The following is a 14,717-nucleotide window of genomic DNA, read 5'->3' on the forward strand; positions in this document are numbered from 1 at the left end:
GCTGTCCGCAGACACTTCCGGGTCACGTGGCCAGCGTGACAAGCTGCATCTGGCGAGGCAGCGCAGCACACGGAACGCCGTTTACCTTCCCACTGGTAAGCGGTCCCTATTTATCTACTTGCACCTGGAGGTGCTTTCGAACTGCTAGGTTGGCAGGCGCTGGGACTGATCGCCGGGAGCGCACCCCGCTGCGGGGATTCGAACTGCCGACCATGCGATCGGCAAGTCCTAGGTGCTGAGGTTTTACCCACAGCGCCACCCGCCACCTGCTCTACTAGGAGTGCCCTAATTCCTGTTTCCCAAAGCTGATTCAGGAGGATACCATAGTTGATGCTATCAAAAGCCAACGAGTTCAATAAGCAAGAGCAAGGTTGCACTTCCCATGTCCTGCACTCTGCGGAGTTCATCCATCAGGGCAACAAGGGCCAACTCAGTTCCATGCCAAGGCCTGAACCTAGATTGGAATGGATCTAAACAATCTATATCCTCCAATAATGCTTGTACTGCCCTACCATGGTTCTTTCCACCACCTTCCCCCCAAAGCTATTTTTGCACTCTGGCCTCAACCAGTCAGCCCTGCTCTGCTAGATTTAAAAAGCCAGAAGGGATAGAGGTCAAGGGGCACATAGCCGGATGCACTACTGCCACCACGTTGTCCACACCAGCTGATTGTATAAGGTGAAACTGATCCCACAGAACATCTTCAAGATTGGCAGTGGATACTTCAGCTGGAGCTGCGACAAGTACAGAGACATGATCACTTCAAAACTGAGCAACTTTACCCTCAAAATGCATATCCAGTTGGTCACACTGGGAGTGTAATCTCTGGAACATCCAAAATAACTCAATCAGCTGGCTACCAGAGGATGCTGTGCTAGCTGCAGAATGAGCCTTTTTTGCAGCCCACAGTGCCACATGGTAGGCGTGATTTTGCCCCCCCCCCCAAAAAAAGAACCTTTGTTGATTACATCAAGGATGTGCCCTGCCTGGTGTGTCAGGAGTGATGGCCGTGAAGTTTTGAGTTGTTTAACCTTTGCTTACAGGTGTTTTTTGTTTGTTTGTTTTGCAGTGAATTTAGACAGCTAAAGATCAGGAAAGGGAAACAGATATAGGCATGCCTATATAATAATGCAAATTATTAATCACCCCACCCCAGTGTTAGCTGCCGGGGGGGGGGGAGTTGTTGCCAAAGTATGTTGCACATGTTATTTTAGACTCAGCTGGAAGCCATTTTTCATTCCTAGCTCAACAATTGCCTTACTCTTGCTATCTTTGACCATAGTGTCAGTTTCTGTGTGTAAATCAATAATAATAACTTCATACCATTTGTTTCAGGACAGTGAAATACAGATTATAAAGCAGTTAGCATGCTGGAAATACCATACAAATGATAACAATGCAAATTATATTTGTTGTGCTAGAGTTCACTGTGGGTAAGATCACATGTTGTCAATGCTCCCACCACCAGTCTGGAAGGAAAGGATTTTGGAGAAGTGTTTTTAAATGTTCTTTCTCTCATTAGGAACTTGAAGCAGCTCTTTACAGTGATGATGTGGAGTTCATCAGTGATCTGATTGCCTGTCTTCTTCAGGGTTGTTACCAGCGCAGTGACATTACGTGAGTAGTCTCATTCCATGGTTTAAATGTTTTTTGAAATAAAGAGAATTAACCCAGTTGAGGTGTGATACAACTTCTGTGGAGTGCTGAAGAGATAGATGCCAGACCTGAGTCCTGAATAAATGTCAAATGAATTCTAACAGCTTTCTATTCTAAAGTGGCTGTAGGATTACTATTTTATGCATAGCCCATCTATCATACTCGGATTCATAATTTATGCCTCAAATATTTGTATGTTGTTAGTATGATTGGTTAAATGTGGACCTCTCATTTGATCCTGCATAAAAACCTGCATGAGAAAATCCAAGGGCTGTTACTGGAGCACTGTGCAAGTTCCATTAAAACAAACAGAGATTGTTAAACATAGGCACTTAGGATGAGATGATCTAAAGCAGTAGCTCCCAAACCTCCCCCTTCACAGACTATTTGAAAATTGCTGAGGGTCTTAGTGGACAACTTTATTATTATCATTACCATTTGTGGATTCCACAGAATTCAAATTGCAATGCAGTTAAAAAAAACAATATAAGAAATAAAAGAAGCATTTAAAATCAATTAAAATCAATATGAATATTTAATACAAAGCATATGCCATCTCCTGTCTTCAACCACAATTTTGTAGACATGCATGCACTACCTAAATGATGCTTGAGGACAACTGGTGCTCCAGACAGCACAGCATTCACACTGATCTGTGATTCCTGATTCCTGATTTTCTTCTTCACTTTGCTTCCCTTTTAGAAAGACTTTAGAGATGTGTTAAATGAGTAAAGTAAAAGTAAAATGCCCCCCCCCCTTTAATATAATAGTACACTGATGGCCTTTGTGTACATGATAAAATGTTCCCATTCGATGGTTACTTGTAACTATTCTAGAATGCAGTGAAATTTTGCAGTGTTATACAGAACAGACAGGGTGGCCCGCCCATGAGGCAAAGTGAAGCCACCTTGGGCAGCGAAATGAGACAGGCCACCGCTGCATACAGAGGTGCGATGTTTGGGAAGGTCCAAAGAGAGCTGTTGCCAGTCAGTGTATACAGTACTGAACTAGATGGGCTAATAATCTGACTCAGTGCATAACTCAATTCCTTATGCTCCTGTGTTCTTCCTAGGTAAGCCTAGCAGACACCACTTCTTGTGGCTTTAATAATGTAATTGTATAGGACCCTTAGTGCATTTGCTGATAGCCTACCTGCTTCTGGTAGATGGAATGCATTTCATTACGATGTCCTGTTATGCAACATGGGACAGAAACTGAGCACTAAATGGAATTGGTAATAACCGTGATGATAGGCATTTTACTTGGTCGTGGGGTTTAGGAAAAGAAAATAACAGTTCATTCAGAACATTCAAACCCCTGAGTTCTCAGCAATTTCCATTCAAGGATTTGTTGTTATTCTCATATGTGTGGGACCAGGGCTCTATATTCTAAGTCACACTCCCCTTTGAATGGCAATTTCTGGCAGAAATTGGGAGTATAAACGGGGCTCAATCAAGAAGATTGCACTAAAGACTTTAAGCCAAGGCTGTGTGAGCTCTCATCAACATGGCAGTGTCTTAACTGTGTCTGCTTTCCCTGCCATAAATACTGTCTGGCCGTCTGAGAATGGTTTAATTTTTATATAGCGATTTACATCTATAACATGTGCCTCATTATTTATTTATATTTTCTTGCACAGCATGTAAAAATTGTTGACTGGGCTGGAACTGCTTGGCTATTGTTTTCTGTATGCAGCATGATTAAAGTACTTCTGCTAATTATAATGTACTCTAAAGTAATTTTAGAAATGGAGGCCTAGCTGAGAACCATTCTGGTGCACAATTTAAATGTACTTTGGGTTAATTTGCTTATTTGTCTTGAAGCGAAAACATGTGTCAAGTCTGTGCCACATGGCATTGGGAGCCTTCCGATTTTGGCTTTAAAATTGTCCTGTTTTGTTATACAGAGAAAGAAAGAGAGAGTGTATGTGTATGTGTGAGGGTGATTAAAACAGTCTTTTTAATGGGTATACCGCAATGCAACTGTATTTTATAATCTAAAACAACTTTTTCTTCCAGTAGCGTTTTGAGGCGTCTGAAAAGATTACTGCAGCATGTGCATTAGATATGTCCAGTAGCTAGTGGTTAGAAGTGAAATGCCTACTTATCCTGTCTCTATTTAAAAATTTTCTACTATTGTTCAACATCTGTTCTGTTTAATGCAAACAGAAAAGCTCCATACTCACGGAGACTAATATGACAATACGATGTCACAGATAGGTGTGACTTTTCTTGCTTTGCCTAGTAGTAGGGCTCAATTAAAGATTTCAGCAGGCACTATCCTGGCTGCTTGGTTTGGCCAAAGTTGTAAAAACTTTATGAATGAGAGAGAGGGAGGAGTAACTGTTTTTACCAAAAATTTTATTGTTTTATCCTTTTTATCCTATTGACATCAGGCACTGGAGCCTTTTCAGTTCCTGCTTAAAAACTTATTTAGGCAAGCCTATCCAGGGGTCCCTTTACCTTATCCAGACACATAGATTTTGACATGTTTTAATCTCTTTTTAGTATACTGTTCCTTTTAATTATCTTTTAATGTTTTAATTACTTGTTTTTAACTTTTATTCATAATTTTAATATTTCTTGTAAACTACATAGAGGTTTTATGACATTCAAATGGTATATAAATTTTGTTAAGACGGTGGGCTGACTGACTGAATGGGTTGATAGATAGATATTGGCAGGATATAGTGAGGCCAATGTAATGCATCCTGTCTCTGGGGGGCAAGCAGTCCTTTCTTCTTCATGGTCTCTATGCTGGCACATTTATGAGATCTGCTCCTGGGTAGAGCAGCATCTCAGAGTCTTCTAGAATTAAGAAACTGCTCTGAAGGTGTACTACTCCCCTCAAGCGGGGAGCCCCTGTGCTAGGCACATGCCTAGAGAAGAGGGTAACCATCTTCGTGCCCACTTCTCTTTCAAACTCCACCTTAGTAGCATTGTATGCTCAACTTTCAAACCAAGTGGGCTGCAAGAGTACTTTGACATGGAAGCTGTGGGCCGCACACTGCCTTATTGCCGCTGTGGGGGTGGATGAGGCCAAAATTTGATGCCCCCTCCAGCCCCCATGCTGCCTTCCCAAAGTCAGCTAAGCGAGGCGCTGGGCTTTGGGAAGGAGACACGAAGTTCTGGAAGGATACTAGAGCCCTTGTAACTCCTCCTCCAAGCTGCAAAAGCGCTAACTAGTCTTAGCCAAGGAGGCAAGAGGACTCTAGGGCCCTGGCAGAGCCCTCATCCTTCCTTCCCAAAGCTCAGCACCTCACTTACTGGCTATGGGAAGGCATTGCAAGGGCTGAGGGGGCATCAAATGTTGCTGAAGGCAGCCAAAAAAGGCCTCGAGGGTCATATGCAGGCCTTGGGCTGTGTTTTGGAGCACCCTGCTCTAGAACTTAAGATATTTGTCTGGCCCTCTACTTGTAATAGTGTTTTTCTTAGGGTGAATGTAGTGTGAGAGTATCATTGTGGCTGAGAAGTAAAACAGTTCCCTATTGTCAGATACTACTGCTGTGGGTGTGGAAAGCAACCCCATATAATCAAGGCCACTTCTGGCTGTGTGCTTTAGCAATGACCTTGCAGCTCTTCCTCCTTTCCAGTCTCCTCCTTTTAGGTAGCAGTGAAACTAGCCTGCTTCAGCTGTCATCTCTAGGTTAAGTGGCTGCATTTGCTTCTGTCAAGCTCGTACATGTGTCTGCGATGTGATCTGTTATTAGATGAGACGGCTCCCATCGGCTCTCCATTCCCCCAGCTTCCCAAGGGATTTTGTGCTGTTTCAACTTTCTTCCAATTCTATCTGTGGGAGTGCTGTTGGAGTCCTTGTATCAACAGCTAACTTGCTTGGCTGTGAGATTTTAGTTACTAAAGTCTATTTGAGAATAGATGGGGGGGGGGAATATTTGTAAGTGTGCCTCTTACCTTGCTAACTGAATAGTTCTTAGAATAATAGCATTGTAGAGTTGGAAGAGACCCTGAGGGCCATCTAGTCCAACCCCCTACAATGCAGGAATCTCAGTTAAAGCATCTATTCTTGGCTTAAACTATCTAGCACCTTCCCTTACTTAAGGATTACTTCTCACAAACTATACATGCACTCTCATAAAATATATGTTTTGTGTCTGAAACCTGTGAGATGTGACTGTGAACATATCTGCCCCCTGCTTGAATATGCATGGAAGGAAAAAGCACACTTATAGTACAATATATGTATATTTTGTACTTGAATGTAGGATTCATACCTGGGTTGTAAGAAATGCCCCCGAGTGGACTATTTAAGAGCTGAGTACTTTTCATTTGCCACTAGATTGCACAACACTTCCTGAGTTCATTGCTAGAACTGGTTTTGCTCAGAAAATTAATTTCAAATCAAGCATTGCAGTGAAACAGATGGGACTTAGGCAAAGGCTAAATTCTCTTCCTAACCTCAGATTTTTTGCCCCAATTATACAACTTCATATTTGAGAAAATCCAACCAAGTTATGATGAAGTGACTGAAAAAAATCGCAACGATTTTATGTGAAATTATTTTTGTGTGTGTTGCATTTAGTGCTGATAACTTACAACTTACTCACAAGGCTTTTGTCCCTACCCAACATTTAAGTCAGGCTTGGGAATCACACATAAGAATAATCCTGCTTGATCAGACAAAATGTCATTCTAGTACAGCACCCTGTTTCCAAAAATGGCAAGCCTCTAGGAGGCCCACAAGCTTGCTGTTGCTTAGCATCTTTTGTTTTTTCTTTTTTTCTTTTAATGAAAACACATTAATTTAGGACAAATCCTCTTCAGAAGGCAACTTACAATAAAAATGCTAAAAGCAACTTGATATTTCAAGATACAGGCATCCCCCCACTTGCGCGCAATCGACTCATCCATGACTGTGTATACGTGCAGCACCAAGACATAATCAAATAATTTACCGTTTTTTTCCGCTCTATAACACGCTCCCAACCATAACACGCACATAGTTTTTAGAGGAGGAAAACAAGAAAAAAAAATATTCTAAACGAAACAGTGGATGTATGATTTTTGTGGTTCATGCTGTGGCCACAGACATGTGATCTGACGGTGAGTTTGGGGTAGCCCAATGCAAAAATCCTGAGGATCCATGTGGATCCGTGCTTTGTAACCACGTTTTTGCACCACTGCGGCCCCAGGCAACAGTGGGTGCATGATTTCTTTGGTGCAAGCTGTAGCCATGGACATGCTATGTGATCTGATGGTGAATTTGGGGTGACCCAGTGCAAAAATCCTGAGGATCCGTGTGGATCCGTGCTTTGTAACCATGTTTTAAGTGGGGAGGGAAGGAAAAGCACTCAAGGGACAGGGAACACACGTGGGGTGGGTGGAGAAGGATGCTGTTAATAATGCAGAAGAGGGGTATAAGAGGAGAAGGCTCTTATAAGAGGAGTGGGGAGGAGAGAGAGACAGAGAGCCTGCTTGCGAAAAACTTTGCTGCTATTTAGCGAGTGGGGAGGAGAGAGAGACAGAGAGCCTGCTTGAAAAAACGTTGTTGCTATTTAGCGAGTGGGGAGGAGAGAGGGACAGAGAGCCTGCTTGCTTTAAAGGAGCCAACCGGACAGGAGCCGCTTACACTTGTGTAAGCGGCTCCTCTCCTCTCCCGCTTTGCTCCTTTAAAGCAAGTAGGCTCTCTGTCTCTCTCTCCTCCTCACTCAGCGGCTCCTCTCCTGCTTTGCTGTTTCAAAGCGAGCCACGGAGGAGGGAAGGAAGGGGAACCATGGATCCTCTGCTCATGACTGCAGCAGATCCCCCCCGCCATCCGTAGGCATTCGCTCCATAACATGCACAGACATTTCCCCTTACTTTCTAGGAGGAAAAAAGTGAGTGTTATGGTGCGAAAAATATGGTAATTCAAATGGAGGGAGAGAGCTGGAGAGTCCTCGTGGCTCACGAGGAGACCCTCCCCGGAGCCCAAATAGGATTTGAGTGAGGGCCAAGAAGAGACTGGAGATGCTGTGGTGCTTTGTTTAAGTTGCTTAGCCTCCCTGCCTAACACTTGATGCGCATGGTAGCGCAGCAGTGGCCGTCTTCCTATGCGTCCTCCAGCTTCCTGCCGGCCCCAGAGCTTCATTTCCAGTTATGGATATTTTTGCAACAGTATTTTTGATTGAATTAGAGAGAGAGTGGCAAAGAAGGGTATTCAGAGGTTTTAGAGGTTGCTCCCTACTTATGAGGTTTTCACATATGTGTGGGGCGCTAGAATGTAACCCCACGTAAGTGGGGAGTTGCCTGTATTGTACTTTTTTGAATATGAATAATAGCTACCATGGCTAATAGCAGTTAGTAAATTTACTGTCCTTAATTCTTTCTAGGGAAAGTAGTCAAGGTTCCTTTTCTGCACTGTCTTTGGGAGCTGACTATAGATAGGCACAGGTCCTTAGTGGGGAAAGTATGCTGCATTACCTTGCTTGACTTAACTGCTTCATAGGTTCACAAGCTGTTAGAACTAGCCAGAAGGCTTCTCCTTTGGACTTCCTCCTCCCAGTAAAGATAAGCAAAGCGCTCCGTTGTGGCTGTCTGGGGTCAGGCCTGCAGCTGTAACTCAGATTAGGTTGACCTTAATCAGAAACAAGCCCTTTTTTGACAAGTCATGATAGATAGATTGCTGTAGGGGAGAGAACATTAGTTATCCCGTAGGTTTTTCTCTTTCTCTTGATACACTCCTTGCTTCTTCTGACCCTACTAATGATGTCTGAATGAGGTCATCCAAACACACATTAGACTCCTCCCCATAGTCTTCATTTATTTCTAGACAAGTTGCATTTGTGAAGAAAATATTGCCAAGTAATTTAGAATAAAGCATTAATGACCTTGGGTGTCACTGGAAAAATGCTCCCTTCTGCTGCAAAGAGAGAAACATTACACATCATGCCCTTTCATCTTCCTGAACTTAGATTGCCCTCTCCCAGCCTAGAAGAAACTGTATAAGCAGACATCCCTATGGAAGCAGGGTTTGTTTTTTGTTTTTTTGTTTTGTTATAAAGGTAACTGCCAGTGAACAGTTTTGTCTTTTTATGGACAGCAACTTCTCCCTACTCAGTACATTTATGAGTGCACTAGAATGACCCCACCCCTAATCATATGATGCTGCATGGATAATCATGCTACCCCGGTACTGGAAAAAAATGGTGTCAAATTAATTTGTTTGCATATCTATTCAACTATGGTCAGGACTGACCCCCATTAGCTGGCCTGACCTTTGGTTTAGGTGGTAAATTGGGAAGGGTTGCAAATTTGCATGCTCTCTCCCTGCCCAGCTTCCCACCCACTTGCTCGCTTCCATTTAGTTCTTTAGGAATCATTCTACTGCTTTGCCACGTGGAACTTCACATGCAGTTCTTTCCCTGTTTACACTCACCTTATGTACACCTTACGTACACTCACCATTTCATTGTAAAAAGCCTCAAAGTGGTGTACAAAAATGTAAAACAATGAAATCAAGAAAAATTTACAACCATACTTAAAAGCATACAAAAATTAAAATACCAGAACAGATTAAAATTACCTCAACTTTCTAAGCATCTGGGTAGGCTTGTCTAAATAAGAATGTTTTAGCAGGCACTGAAAAGAATTTCTTCGTGTTATTCTAGTCTTTATTATCTCTCCTGTGCAAATTAACTTTGAAAGCTTGGGGGACAGAAAAATATCTTCTCCGAAAGCATTGTTCACATGATGCTTTGCAAGTAGTAATCTTAATTCCCCTGATCTCAGCAGTTTTATCCATGCCATCAGCCATGGTATTCTTCTACTCCAACGTCTTTGGGAGGTTTCAGAAAATGGTGCTTGGAGGACTGTCTGCATTAGATCACATTGGATCCCACAGAGATCTGTTCTGTTCACCATTGCATGAAACTGCTGGGGAACATTGTCTGAAATTTTGGAGTGAGTTGCCAGCAGTATGCTGATGATACTTGATGCTATTTCTCCTTTCTACTTGAATTGGGTATGGAGGTTTTTCATCCTTGAACATTTGTCTGGGGTCAGTAACATTAGGGCAGATAAAAATCAAAGTTTAAGCCATACAAAACAGCTTATTATGCTGGGAAATGCCATTTTTTTATTATGTGTTGGAAATTCTAGATGGAGTCATGCTCCCCGCAAAACAATGGCTTCCTTCAATTCACGGGTTGTGGCAATGGCTAGAAGCACCTTCTGTCAATTTGCATATGCCAGCCAAATCCCTTGAAGAGGGGGATTTGACTCCTGTGGTGCACACTCTGGTAACCTTCAGCCTACACTATTATTATGTGCTTTGGGTGGCACATTTGAGAAAGGTTTGGAAAACCCATCTCTTACAGAATATAGCAGCCAAGATAGTTATATCATATATGGGCTACAAGAACTCTTTGTAAACTCCACTGAGTGCCAAATTCAACATGCTGATACTTTTAAAATCCCTTGCTGCCTGTGGCTGGGATACTTGATAGTCTTTTCCCATTCCACGTACTGCAATACAGTTGCAACAATTTATTTCAAGTGCCTATTACTGTAAAATAAGTGCCAACACCCAATAGGACTTTTTCTGTTATAGTTCTAAGATAATGGAACTTTTCTCCCATAAGAAATCTGTTACCATTGTCAAGGCACTTGGCAAGTTTAAGTGAACCTTGAAGACTTTTTTTAAAATTCAGATTAGCTTTTAGTAGTAGTAGTAGTAATGATAATAATAATAATAATAATAATAATAATAATAATAATAATAATAATAATAATATATTATTTATACCCCACCCATCTGGTTGGGTTTCCCCAGCCACTCTGGGTGGCTTCCAACAGAATATTAAAATACAATAGTCAATTAAATATTAAAAGCTTCCCTAAACAGGGCTGCCTTCAGATGTCTTCTAAAAGTCTGGTAGTTGTTTTTCTCTTTGACATCTGGTGGGAGGGTGTTCCACAGGGCGGGTGCTGCTACTGAGAAGGCCCTCTGCCTGGTTCCCTGTAACTTGGCTTCTCACAGCGAGGGAACTGCCAGAAGGCCCTCTGCACTGGACCTCAGTGTCCAGGCAGAATGATGGGGGTGGAGACGCTCCTTCAGGTATACTGGACTGAGGCCGTTTAGGGCTTTAAATGTCAGCACCAACACTTTGAATTATGCTCGGAAACGTACTGGGAGCCAATGTAGGTCTTTCAAGACCGGTGTTATGTGGTCTCAGCGGCTGCTCCCAGTCACCAGTCTGGCTGCTGCATTCTGGATTGGTTATAGTTTCTGGGTAGTTGTAGTTTTAGCTGCTGAATCTATCAAAGCTACAATTGCTTCTTTGCCATTACAGTTGAAAATACATACTTACTTTGATAGTTGTTTTCATTGTTTTCATTACTGTTATTTTTCCCCATAGGAAATAACTTTTCTAAAGTCAATAAATAAATGTGTTCAGAATAGGCCTTGTGTATGAAACTATTTAATAGAAATAGTCTTGCCAGTTTTACTTTCAAAATGTCAGCTAGCAAGTGTTCTTCCAGAATGCTGATAGCTTTAGCCAGGTAACCTCTACCTGGATGTATTTGCCTTTCTTTGTCACAGTGTAAACAAAGTGCAGAACAACCATCTTTTTCTTCCAGTATGATGCCCCCCCCCTTTCCCTTTATGAAAGCGTCATGGTGCTTCTGCTTATTTACACCATTGCTTTCTTGTAATGCAGTTTCTTTCTTTGTTTCTCTTTCTTTCTTTTTTAAAATCTTAATAGTGATATTCAAAAGGAAGGATAAAAAATAATATTTGTTTGGGAAAGCAAATGGTTAGGCTCGTTTGGGAAAATGACTTACCACAGAAGGAAAGATAAAGTTGAAGTTTGAGGGTAGCTGGAAATTCTGTCAAACATCTGGTTCCCATTTCAGGTTCTCATTATAGCCTGAATCAAAGCAACAACCATTCAGTGGTAGTCTACACAAATTGACAAGAGAACCTGGAGTGCTCTGCTAAGAACAGAGGCTCATTGCGGCTTATGTGGGGCAGAAGGGCGGAAGCTTCTGGTTTTAACCACTTATGTAAAAGTCAAACTGAAATGCCCAAGATGATTGGTTGAGTCAACAGACTCTTCTCCCTGGGGGAAATGGGAATTAAATGCTCAAATCCTAGCCATCTTCCGGAAATGGGAAATTTCATGGCTCAATATGTTTGTTTCAACAGCAAGAAGAAATGGAAAAAAGAAAAGAACAACCACTGAGATTTTCTTGCCTATTTTCAATCATGTCACCCAACACACACATTCTCAGATATTTGCTGCTGCACATACAAGGAGCATATGAATTTTGCTCCTGTTAGCCAGTCTGAAATGCTCTGATTCATCAGGATTCAAGTGTTAATAATTTGCTGAGGACACCCATTTCTATTCGTTTCTCAACAACCATATTGTTTAGCACTGGGAGGTTTAACTCAATCTTTCACATCCTAGTGCCTTACAAATATTGTATTACAATGCCTATGTACTGGCTGGGGCTGATGGGTATCTGAAACTCTTGAAGGCACTGTTTCAAGTGGTACTAATTATCACCAAGTTGGGGGAGCCTGCTTTAATTGATCAGTCAAAGCAGATTCACACACACATTACATAGCTGTATAAACACTTTTGATATTGCATATATACATAAGGAATGATGCCAACCATGGATCCCTATAATTACTATATGATCCCTCTCACTGAAAACATATTAGGTATGCATACATAGTTATTTTTAGGCATACAATGTGAAATATGTTAATTGGCTCTAAAAAATTAAAGTTTTAATCAGTTATCTCTTCTTCAATTGGTTGATGTTGGTGAAAAATTATTGGAAATACCTTCCCGCTGTGAAGTATGCGCTACTCAGTTTGCACCAGATTTGATTGATTCATCTTAATAATGGATTTTCTTTCAGTTTCTGTCAAAAATTAGCAAAAAGTTGTGCCAGACTGTAAAGTAATTCATATTTGCCCCTTCAAATTCTTCAAAAAAAGCCCCTTGATGGGTTTTATAACATGTGTTTAATTAAGTTTTAAAAGCTAGACTCTTTTTTAAATAAATCCTTTCATCAGCTTTTCATCAGCCCAAACACAAGCTAACAGTTCACAACTTGATAAACTTTGCTGCTTTTCAAACATGTTCTTAATGTAGAACTGGGGGAAAAAATATGCTCAGATAATGCATTTCAAATCCAGTTCTCAATTATGACAGAGAAAAACAAACAAAACAGACTGAAGAATTATTTCTTAGTTAGGTTTCCATTATGACAGTCTTACTGAATGTTAATGATAATCTTAAATGGTCAATGGTTTCTGAGAGGGGTGTGTGTCATCAATCATTTAGTGATTGGAACTTGGAGGAAATCCGGGCCAGGAGTCTCTTAATAGGATTGTTGATGTCAGCAGTTTCAGGGAATGATAAATCATTGAATGTTTATATGTGAGCCAGTCATAAAAGTAATTGTTTGACTCCACAAGCATGTCTGTGGTGTTTGGGTTTTTTTGTGGTGCTTTGTTCAGTACAGTGGTACCTCGGGTTACAGACACTTCAGGTTATAGACTGCTAACCCAGAAATAGTACCTCGGGTTAAGAACTTTGCTTCAGGATGAGAACAGAAATCATGCTCCGGTGGTGCAGCGGCAGCGGGAGGCCCCATTAGCTAAAGTGGTACTTCAGGTTAAGAACCGTTTCAGGTTAAGAACGGACTGTAGTTGGGAATCTGTGCTGCTTGCCAGCAGGTATAGAGAAATGGATTGTTATATTTAGTACTAAGGTTTAAAATTAAGTATTCCAAATCCACATTTTACTTTGCTAAAGGAGATTCTAAACATGGACCTTTGAATTTGAATATTTAATCTTCAGAGTTATATCTCCACCCATCCCAGCCATAACTGCTTTCAGGTGTAATGCCAAAACGGTCTGGTCCTAGTTGTTTGTACCACAGGACTGAAGCAAGACTAATGTTTCAGATATTTCTAAGTTTGCATAACTTGGGGCCTTGGGGTGGTGACTTGTCAATTGAACTTGTCAATTACTAGGCAATTTGCAATACTCTTAACTTGTGGGTTGTGCTCAATTTAGCAGCAGTGGTGTGTGAGTGAGAGAGCATTACCTATTGTGGCAGAAAGCTCAGGTAGACCAGAGATTTGGTGATGCTGTGCTGTCAAATTCCACCAGAGTGGTGTGGCTTCCAGAGTACTGCTCTGGAGACTCACTCTGATTGGCTGTGGGTACAGCTAGCCAGAGAGTTGGAGACAGCTCTTGGTGGGGGGTGGGGAGCAGGTGTAAATTGGTTTCCTGGCATTCAGCTGGATAGGAGTATAACCCAGGGGCATAGCGCTGGGGGGGGGGCTGCTGGGGCGATGGCCCCGGGTGCATTTTTCTGGGAGGGAAGTGGCAGGGCAGCATGAGGAGGGCACAAAAGGCACACGCCCTTCCAATCAATCCGATCAGACTCACTGAAAGGAGGGTACATGCCTGCCCTGTTGCATCCTCCTCACATTGCTCTCTGCGCCCTTGGCGTGCCCATGCCACCCGCCCCAGGCACCATGAAGACACGTTCCGCCACTGGTATAGCCTCTACACTGTGTGTAGCACTCACCCTGTGGAAAATGTCTACAGCCAGAGAAGGAAGTCTCTGAACTAGGTGATAGATTAAAAGACAGTGACTAATGTCATTTAAAAATATGTATACAAGTGACAACTGGAAAGCTGAACTGGAGAAGGGAGAAGTGGAGTTGTAAGGGAACACTCTACTTGGGTCTAAATTCAGTATGCAGGGGATAGATCTTCCAGAGAGTGAGACAAATATTCCGAAACCAGTGGGGAATGGTGTGGTGATCCTGTAGTCTATTATACTAATAGAGGAGCCTCAGGAGCGAGATTTATAGAAAGGAAACTGACAAAAAATACCAACACCTCAGCTATAACATCTCTGCAATTAGTTCATTGAGGAACAAATCAAATATTAGCTACATATTTACCATCTTGTTTAAAAGCTTTTAACATCCACTGAATTTAATATATATAAATGTACTGTTTCTTGAAAGAATTCTCCAGACACATCTTTTGCTTTACCTGTTTTGTTGCAAAATTATTATTATTT

General features: G+C 41.8%; 1 protein-coding gene across 1 annotated transcript in view; it reads left to right on the forward strand.

The window, feature by feature from the left end:
• The window catches only part of CECR2 (CECR2 histone acetyl-lysine reader), a 119,445-nt gene that overhangs the window by 62,661 nt on the left and 42,067 nt on the right, over positions 1–14,717 (forward strand). Inside the window, exon 2 of the mRNA XM_028747671.2 lies at positions 1,523–1,617. Coding sequence (XP_028603504.2) covers positions 1,523–1,617 — 95 coding nt within the window. The remainder of the gene's footprint in view (positions 1–1,522; positions 1,618–14,717) is intronic.

Source organism: Podarcis muralis, chromosome 10 (genome assembly GCF_964188315.1).
Source record: "Podarcis muralis chromosome 10, rPodMur119.hap1.1, whole genome shotgun sequence".
In the NCBI taxonomy this organism is placed as follows: domain Eukaryota; kingdom Metazoa; phylum Chordata; class Lepidosauria; order Squamata; family Lacertidae; genus Podarcis; species Podarcis muralis.